The sequence below is a fragment of the Coptis chinensis genome, chromosome 5 (genome assembly GCF_015680905.1).
Source record: "Coptis chinensis isolate HL-2020 chromosome 5, ASM1568090v1, whole genome shotgun sequence".
Classification (NCBI taxonomy): Eukaryota; Viridiplantae; Streptophyta; class Magnoliopsida; order Ranunculales; family Ranunculaceae; genus Coptis; species Coptis chinensis.
The window spans coordinates 11,193,692-11,203,441 of NC_141460.1; the positions used below are offsets into that span (position 1 = coordinate 11,193,692).

Consider the following 9,750-nt stretch of genomic DNA (forward strand, 5'->3'; position numbering starts at 1 on the left):
CCTCAATCTCTATAAATACTTCTCCTATGAACTACGCCAGACCTGATTCTACTCTCCCCCATACAACCCAGAGTAAGATAATTAACACAAGTGAAAATCCAAGCTCAAGTCCTAACTCGGTCTCATCCAATAGTCTATTCCAGTCCCCCAGAGACTGTTTGTAAGGGAAAACCATATCACACCTTTACACCTACGTTGGTATAATACTTGTTTGTCATGCAACAAAAAAAATTATTTTAGATACTACGATTAAACACAAAGATAAAACTAGCTACAGAGGAAAGTAAAGAAGAGTGTAGTATTGCCGTATTGGTCGGTTAAGAAATATACGAATGAATAGTGGGCCTGTAGACCTCACACCCGCAACCCACTAATAGACGGAGGCCCAAAAAATAAAAACATTTCTTGTTGAATAAGAAATAAAATCACTTTAAAAATTGGTCTAGGGTTCTCTCATTCTCTCGATCGATCGATCTGTAAAAGTAAACAAAACACTCTGATCTGACACGTATTAAAAAAAGTCAAACATGGATACGAACGCTCCACACTCAATGGGCACAACCATTATTGGTGTCACCTATAACGGTGGTGTCGTTCTTGGTGCTGATTCCCGAACCAGTACAGGTGAGGCTTGCCTGTATTTTTATTTTTTTATTTTTTTATTATTACAACTGTTCTGACTCTTTTTTTTTTTTTTTTTTTTTTTTTTTTTTTAAAGGAATGTATGTGGCGAATCGGGCATCTGATAAAATCACTCAGCTGACTGATAATGTCTACTTGTGTCGTTCTGGATCGGTAATAATAATAATAAACAGCTTTTGTTTGTTTTAGCTCATTTTATGTATTGTATATTTGTTTCTTGCAGGCTGCGGATTCTCAGGTTGTATCTGATTATGTTCGTCACTTTCTTTATCAACACACGTGAGTATTTATATGTCTTCTCAGTGGTGTGGTTAGTCAAGGTTTATATTTTATACATTGTTTCTGCTGATTCAATATTTATGGATGTAGGATACAATTGGGGCAGCCGGCAACTGTCAAAGTTGCTGCCAACTTGATCAGATTGTTAAGCTATAGCAACAAGGTATATATGATGTTTTTTGTTTATATACTTTATAGGTATTGGATTTTTTTTTTTTTTTGAACTTGAATTTGAAGTTTCAGTACTTTATGTTGGTGTATAACTTGATTGCCGTTGAGGCAGAATAGATTGTGTTAATTAGTTAAAGCACTGAGAGATAGAGTTAAGGATATGATAATTTGTTTATTTATTTGTTTTTCTGTAGTATGTATAACTTAGGAAATTGATATAGACAGCAAATACTACAACACTCAAGTAGGAAGAAGATAGTCCCTTAATACCAAAACCAAAGCACCTGATAAACCCAAGATGCTAAGATTATCCCAGGAAAATAGTTCATCTGTATCTACGTGTGGGAAGAACACTTGTGGAGGATAACATGGTTATTGCTAACCATGCGGTAGAGTATCTTAAGAACCTTTGTATTGAACCTAATTATTTTTTGGTTGGAAAGCGAGGTTTTATAGATGTCCCCTACCCCTTTTATATTGAACCTAGTTGGCGGAGGCCTAGGTTGGAAGAGATACAACTTGATAGATTGTCTAATCTTGAGAGGGTGACCTTAGAGGCACCAATGCTTGAACAAGAGGTAAAGGAAGTGGTGGATAGGCTTGGGGAAGACAAGGCACCGGGTCAGCGGGACCTGATGGGTTTACTCTAGCTTTTTCAAGAGGTGGTGGTCACTTTATCAAAGGGGATTTTAATAATGTGATGGAGGAATTCTATACAATTTTTTTTTTTCATGATTGGCATATCAATACAACGTTGATTACCTTAATTCCAAAGAAGGATGGAGTCGAGCAATTAAGGGAGTATATACCAATAAGCCTGCTTGGGTTTATTTACAAGTCATAAAAAGGGCGCTTGCTACAATATTGAGAATGGTTATTGGGGGGGGGGGGGTGTATCATTTCCAATTTCCAAAACTCCTCTGTAAAAAAAAGACAAATTCTTGATTGTTGTTTAATAGCAAATAAAATTGTGGATGCTAAGAAGATGTGGGGAGGGGCTGTGGTGTTCAAGGTGGACTTCGTGAAGGCATATGACCTTGTGTCATGGGACTTTCTTGAGTTTGTACTCTAAAAGATGGGATGTGGTGTAGTGTGGAGAAGGTGTGTATATCAATGGCTTGGTTCTCCACACTTATTAATGGCGTACCACACGGCTTCTTTAAAAACACTAGAGGATTGAGGCGAGGTGATCATCACTTACCATTTTTATTCATTATGGTTACCTAGGTGTGTAAGTCATATGACGAGTTCAAGAGTCCTTAGGTGGATTTGGGTCTTTAAATAGAGAGAATAATCTCTATTTCACACTTGCAATTTGCTGATGATATAAAGTATTTTGCTAATGCTATGGTTGAAAGGGATCATATTATCAAGAACCATTTGGTATGGTTCGAATTGATGTCCATGTGACAATTAACTTCTAAAAGTAAAAAATCTATGTTATGGGAGTGGTAGACAACATGAAGAAAGATTGTTGATATCTTTGGTTGCGAGATGGAGTTATTTTGGATAACTCAGTTTGGGTTGTAAGAGTATGTTGAAGGCAATTTGGGGGTATTTTATTGAGAGGGTTACATCTTATCTTGCACAGTGGCAATGCAAATGCTTATGAATCGGTGGAAGGCTTACCTTGTCCAAATTTATTCTTGCAAATATTCCTAATTATTACTATCGCTCCTTGTTTCTAATTCGAAAGGGGGTGACAAAGCATCTTGAGAAGTTATTTAGAAGATTCATTTGGGGATGTGTTGGGGAGAAACCAAAATTCATTTGGTTAAATGGGAAAGGCTTTGTCTCCAAATATAAGATGGAGGGCTGGGGTCTAAAAATATATGGATAATGAGTAAAGCGTTATGGAAAAATGGATGTGGAGATATGGAGGAAGAGGAGAGCTTGTGGTGTAGCATAGTATGGAGGAAGAGGATAGCTTGAGGTGTAGCATAGTATGGGACTACACGTTAGTGTTGATTTCCAAAGATTTTGGATTATATCATGAGAGAGTCAAGTGGTAGTATAGAATCTTGCATTATGGAGGGGTTTAAATGATTGGGAGGAGGTCAGAAGCTATGGATCTATGATGTTGACTATCTATCAAGGAGTGTCTTTTGAGGAGGTTGATAGGTGAAGATGGGTTGTGGAAAGCAACTAGGAGTTCTCGGTACGATCGTTCTCTCAAGTCTTATCTAAGGAACATTCTTTGGTAGTTTTATAGGGTGAGGAGATCATTCAATATTTCCCATACAAGAAGATTAAGTTTGGTTGGATTCTGTTCTGTTCAAATTTGTTTTCTTTTGTTGGCTTGTCTACTTGGGGAGGATAAAAAATTGATATCTTAAATGAAAGGAGTATGGGATTTTGGAATGTGTGTTCATTATGTAAACTAGTGGAAGAAAATGTGGACCGCCTACTTCTTGCTTGCTCATTCTCGTTTGCAATTTGGGATGGGTTATCATTATTTTGACAAAACATGGATTCAACCGCTTAGTATTTGGGAGGCCTTATGTAGCAAGTTCATAGCCCTACTGCTCTCTAATAAAGCAAGGTGGATAGCAGATTCTCTTCCAAGAGGCATTATATGGCCTCTGTGGAAGGAGAGAATTGCAAGGGTCTTTGACCTACAAGGAGGAGAACTTGTATAGCCTTCCAAAAAAAAAAAGAACTTGTCTAGGTTGTGGAGGGGATCAAAGAGGAGCTATTCGGTTGGGTGTGTGAATCCTATCTTCAAACAGGCTATGTATCAAGATATCATGTATAATGGGATATGCTAGCAAGTTTGATGGGATTGTAACCTACTGTAATTATTCAATCAACTAATGGACTGAATTTTATCTGTAAAACAAGCTGTCCTATATATATGCAAACACAAATAACTGGTTTATAATGTTCAAACTTGCATGGAGCCCGTCAGAGTCACTACATGAGTACATCATACTTAAATTGATTGTATACCAGTTTCCTTGTAGATTATAGTGGTATAAAAGTATAGAACCCATTTAGATCTCGAAGCATTTTCCTTAATCAAATTTGAAGGGTTCAATGACGAAAGGGTAAAGTTTGTGAATGTTTTATCCAGATTGACCATATCCTATTCCATGTATCCAGCTTTACTAATTTGTCTTGGGTCATAGTTTTTGTAGGCTTAGTTCAATGGCGAAAAGTAAATTGTTCTCCTTTAAGAGAGAACTGCTTCCATGCTGAACTGGGTAGTTTACCTGAACAGTTATCATATTTTCAGAGCGCATAGCTCTGCAGAAACTGTAAAATTATGGCCTAATTGCAATGAAGTTCCAGGTCTGTCTTTTATCTACTTTCTCCAGGAGGGTTTTTCGTTTTCTGCAGTTTCTGAAGTTTCATTTTTTTTTTTTTTTTTTTTTTTTCGGTAAAGTATAACTTTATTAATATAATTAAAGATTACATAAGGATGAGATATCCTCCATTACATGCATATATAAAAAGAAAAGAAAAGAAAAGAAAAACCATAAAGTGACAAGTCTCTTAGCCCGATCATCTCATTATGGACTCCCATCGAAACACAAACGCCTCAAAAGGCAAGTCTCGTGTATCAATATGCACCTTTGACCAGAAACATAAAAGAGTTTTGATTGCCAACACAACTTTCTCTATAGGCGTTGTTGTTCCCTCAAAGTGTCTCTGATTCCTCTCCAACCAAATGCCCCACAGAATCGCAAAAGGCAACATGTTCCAAAGTCGTCTCCCCTTCCCATAGTGGACTCTCAAGTCTCATGAGGCTAATAACATCGTCACCGAAACCGGACAAACCCAAGAAACCCCGACTCTAGAATAAAATGACACCAAACCCGCTATGAAAAAGGACAAAGTAAAAGAATATGATTCACAGACTCCCCATCCCTTAAATACAACGGACAAAAGTTGACAAGAACTTCTTTGACACGTCTTTTTCTGAGATTGTCAATAGTCAAGATTTTACCAAGAGATGCACACCAGACAAAAAAGGCAACTTTTGACGGAACTTTAGAACCCCAGACAATATGACTTAAGAAATTTAGGAAGGGTATTAAGATCATGACGAGAGATTAGAGAACGAAACTTAAAGTAAAATGATCTAGAAGAAAGCCTCCCTTTCTTGTCAATAGACCAAAGCCTCTTATTTTTGTCCGGTCTCACAGAAGGAATAGAGTCTAACATCATCGTGAGAGTAGCCACACTCACTATATCCCTGAAGTTTCATTTTTTTACTGGTGGAAAGGTTGAGTTCATTTTTTTTAGTTTTTTTTTTCTTGATACTGGATCTCTGCTCTGAATCTCATATAGTGTCTTGATTTATCATGTTCTGTCTGTTGAAGTTTTCGTTTTCTATTATGTTTCATACAATCAATCTAACGTACCATGGTCTGGCCTTGTTAGAACATGCTTGAGACCGGCCTGATTGTTGGTGGTTGGGACAAGTATGAAGGAGGCAAAATATACTCTGTGCCTCTTGGTGGTACAATTTTGGAGCAACCTTTTGCTATTGGAGGTACACTATTTTACTCATCTGTAACCTTGCTACTTTTAGCTCATCTCAGATGGGCCATTTGTAGAGATTAGCAGAAAAGAATAAAGAAACAGATTCCTATAATATATCTTTTTTGTTGTGCAAGATCATTTTTTAAATGCAGATTCTTTACCATACTTATTTGTTTTTTTTTTCTTAAATTCTTTAGGATCTGGGTCCAGTTACCTATATGGATTCTTTGACCAAGCCTGGAAGGACGGAATGACTAAAGATGAAGCCGAGGTACATATACAAACTACTGGTATTGTAGCATGTCATTATTAACTGGCTAACTTGCACTTGCTTCTCAACTAACAATATGTAAATATATTCTGTTGAGATTATCAGGCATGGACACAAAAAACGCGAAGAGACAATTTTCCAATTCCATTAAAAATTGCAAATATATTAAGCAAACTTATTAAGGGAAAGTCAGATTGTTGTTTCTTTCAGCCAAAATTGATAAATTTTCTAATATTCTATCTTTACTATATAAACGACAATAACTGAGAGAGAATTGTGTTGTATGTTCTTGAGAATAACTGAGATGTGGTAACAGATACTTAATTGCTAGGGAAATTTGTAACTAAAGAGGCCTAGTAGTTTCATATGCTTTAATATGGGTTTATTTGAGGAGTCACACCAAAGACTCTTAGTGGTGGGATGGGTGGGGGCAGGTAATCCCTTCCTTTTGCTTCAGATCGACGGTGACTAAAAGTCTGCTGTTTTGTGAAAGTAGCTAAACATTGTTCTAAGTTACATTGACACGGACACACGGTAGGATTAAATAAGTTATTTTTTTAATAATTTTAATTGGAAGTTTTTTGGAAAAACAATTATGAATAGGGGAAAAAAAGTCGTCATACATACAAAACAAACATTAAGTGACACAAAAATACAAAATGAGCTTAAAAACTTCAAAAAGAAGGTAAAAATTTAAATAAAATGTGCTCTATGGGAAAAAAAATACTTGGCATTTAGAAATTATGTAAACAGGCACTAGTTCTTTTTCATCTCCTTTTTAATTCTCCACTTCTTCCAAGAAATCTTTGTCACAGTTGTGCAAAAGTTAGATCTTCTATATCTATTTTGCTAAGGATAAGAAGACTATAAAGACTTTGCGAAGCAGAAGCTTTATTTTAATAGCCCTAGGTTGTCCTTTTTATCACAGGGATCTGTAGTTTCCTAATTATTAGATTGCCCTTCATTGTGCTAGCACACCCCTAGACCTATCATTGTCTACATTTTTTTTTATAGTTGCAGTGTCGATTTGATTTAGCTTCTCACACAAGTGTGCAGTGTAGGGTTCTAGTTCACTGGTGTTTGTATTTTACCCTACTTTGTGATTTACGTAGTATTTGATTGGGCACAGTAGTTTCTACTGTCTGATGAGTTCTTGGTGGTATCATGACTGCATACAGTATATTCGATATATATCTTGAAGATACTTTTGTGTTGTTTGCAGAAATTGGTGGTCAAGGCAGTATCACTAGCCATTGCTCGTGATGGTGCTAGTGGGGGTGTCATCCGGACCGTCATTGTGAGTTGCATTTCGTTACTCTCATCATGCAATCTCATTTACCTGCACCTTCTCCTTAGCAAAACAACCTTATTTTGAAATTTGAGCGTTACAACCCAAATCATTCTGTTAGTGAAACGAAACTGAGCTCCCAAATTGCTTCTTAAAATTTAATGCGTTAGGATTTATATGCTTTGAAATTTGGCCATTTTCTTTTTGCTAGCCAATGCATTGTTGTGTTGATTGATTTCTTTGTCACGGACCTTATTGACAGACTCTTGCCCCATTGAAAAGAATAACTTGAGATGGATGTAGTTTACCTACTAGTTATTTAGGTCCCCAGAAACTCTCTAAATGCTGTGGTTGCACAGAACATTCTCGTTGTAAGTTCACTAAGTTGTTCCCTTGTCTCAGTTGGTTAAGCACTAAGTTGATGTACATATCCAGCTATCATATAAGTTGTTTTGTCCTTCTTTCTTTTGGATGGTTGTCGTAGAACTTGTCATCATTTTAACACCTAAACCGTTGCACACTTGTACCCCCGATCTTTGTTTTTTCTGCAATTTTGTTGTATGGCCGTATGAGACCAGAAGAGGGAGAACCATTGAATCCTGTTTAATAACTGTTGATCTAATTAGTTTTGCTTACTTTGTGAAGTTCGGAAATTGTTGCTTTCAATTTTGTGATCACTCAATTTGGTTAGCATTCAGGCTATTAATTTGAGCCCTACAAAGTTTTTCTGGCACGGTTTTACTTGTGTTTCTATTGGAACAGAATCCAACAATTTGTAGTGTTTTTCTGGAAATGGTTTTGCATGACATAATTATTTTGTACGTTTCTTATTTCATAATGGCTTTGATCCATATACTTTGCAGATTAACTCTGATGGAGTCACAAGGAACTTCTACCCTGGTGACACCCTGCCATTGTGGCACGATGAGTTGGAGCCCTGTGGATCGCTGCTGGACATACTGTCTTCAGGCAGCCCTGAGCCGATGAGCACCTAGTGAAAGTAGATTCGTACGCGTGCTTAAGTAAAAATTCTCTTTCAATAGAATTTTTTATGTTTGCACCAACTCTGACTTGCATAACATCTGTACTCGAGTTGGGATTCAGATCTTGTACTGGAAAAATGTGTTGCAGTTCAAACATTTGATACATCTTAGGCTGTGTTGCTGTACTTGGTATAATATAAAATGTTGCACCATACTTTGGTTGGTTAGCTCTAATATTAAAGCTTTATGGGGGTTGGTGTGTATCCGCGTTTGGGTACCAATCTGAATTTAGTTCATGGCACTGGGGCCAAATCCAATTATTCATATGTAGATGCCTTGAAACTGGTGGAAAAGATGATTATATATTCTTCGACACTGGTCCTTCCCATGCTGTCAGAGTCGGGTTTAAATTGGTGCAACTAGTGTTCTGCTCTGCAGCTCAAGCAACAGGATGATGTGTTTGCGACCTTGTGCACCATGTTAGGTCCTTGGTTAAGCACTGCATCATTGTTTAGCAGCTTTATTTTGGTTATATGCACTTTTACACTAGCACCTAAGGTAGCAACACGTAATTGATTATTCATCATACCTAGATTCGAAGCATGAGAAGCCAAATCAGTCGGCTACTCTCCTATAGATTGAGTTTAAATGAGGATATGGAGCAAATTCAGATGCCAATGAATCGCACCACCTCACAGCACTACATATATTCCTGATCAATTTAAGCCTCATTAACAAGGCCCGAAACCCGGAACAAGATTGAGGATGCAAATATGCAATGCTAAAATGAATCAACACTTTAACGGTTATCCACTTACCTCTTTAGACACATCAGGAATTCCATCCCGTGGCTCTCACCTCCTTAGCGTTGTACTTGATAACTCTCACTTTAGATAAATCTTATAGGAAAAGATTCGTCATTGAACTGCTTAAGATTTTGAACTAACAACAAATAAGTAACATAATTTTGCCAAAGAATGGAAGGATCTCACGTCATTCAGTAGACAGTACATTGCATGATACTTCTGATAAGCTACCATATGATAATTTGAAACTCGTCCCGAGAATTCAATGCGTATGTAAACTTGTTCTTGTCCACTTAATCTTTGCAAAGCCGACCTAGATAAGATGTTTATTTTTTGTTCGTAAACGTAAAGAACAATTATCAAGCTCCATCTTCTGACTGGCTTGCACATAAAGAGCACTCATCGTCCCACCAAAAATGATGAAATGTTGAAAATCTTGTTGTAGGCAGTAAGCACTACACCTTGCAAGCATTTTTCAAAACAAAATAAGCATTGTTTTGAAAGGCATGCAAAATGCAACACTTCTAGAATTCTGTTGGGTCCAGGAATTTGTACTGGCCCAATGGCTTGAGGGCTGCAACACACTTAAAATACTTCTCCTTTGTGCAAGCATTGGTGGTAATATCGAACAGGTTAAAAAGCACCAAAGGTTTCTATAGTTTTCAATAAGCTACAGTCCTCTCTCTACCTAATAATATCTGCACGAGCAGCAGCAATAGTGAGCTTTATAGTTGAAATTTGAAGTTAGAGAAGGTTTACGCAGATGAATCTCCTTCGTTACCAAATGCAAACTAATAGGGAGAAGTCAGGTAAACCATGCAT

The 9,750-nt window shown here is 37.1% G+C and overlaps 1 protein-coding gene across 2 annotated transcripts; it reads left to right on the top strand.

The window, feature by feature from the left end:
* The first annotated feature begins 356 nt into the window (after positions 1–356).
* Positions 357–8,334, top strand: PBA1 (N-terminal nucleophile aminohydrolases (Ntn hydrolases) superfamily protein). 2 transcript variants are annotated; one of them, XM_086559597.1, is made up of 8 exons: positions 357–624; positions 719–795; positions 866–921; positions 1,012–1,084; positions 5,479–5,590; positions 5,778–5,851; positions 7,074–7,148; positions 8,003–8,334. In XM_086559597.1, the coding sequence occupies exons 1-8, from the start codon at positions 528–530 to the stop codon at positions 8,132–8,134; spliced, it is 696 nt and encodes a 231-aa protein (XP_086415723.1). In that variant the 5' UTR covers positions 357–527; the 3' UTR covers positions 8,135–8,334. The 2 variants fall into 2 exon arrangements, with proteins under 2 accessions (XP_086415723.1, XP_086415724.1); XM_086559598.1 differs by having other exon boundaries at positions 406–624; positions 719–771.
* The last annotated feature ends 1,416 nt before the right edge of the window (positions 8,335–9,750 follow it).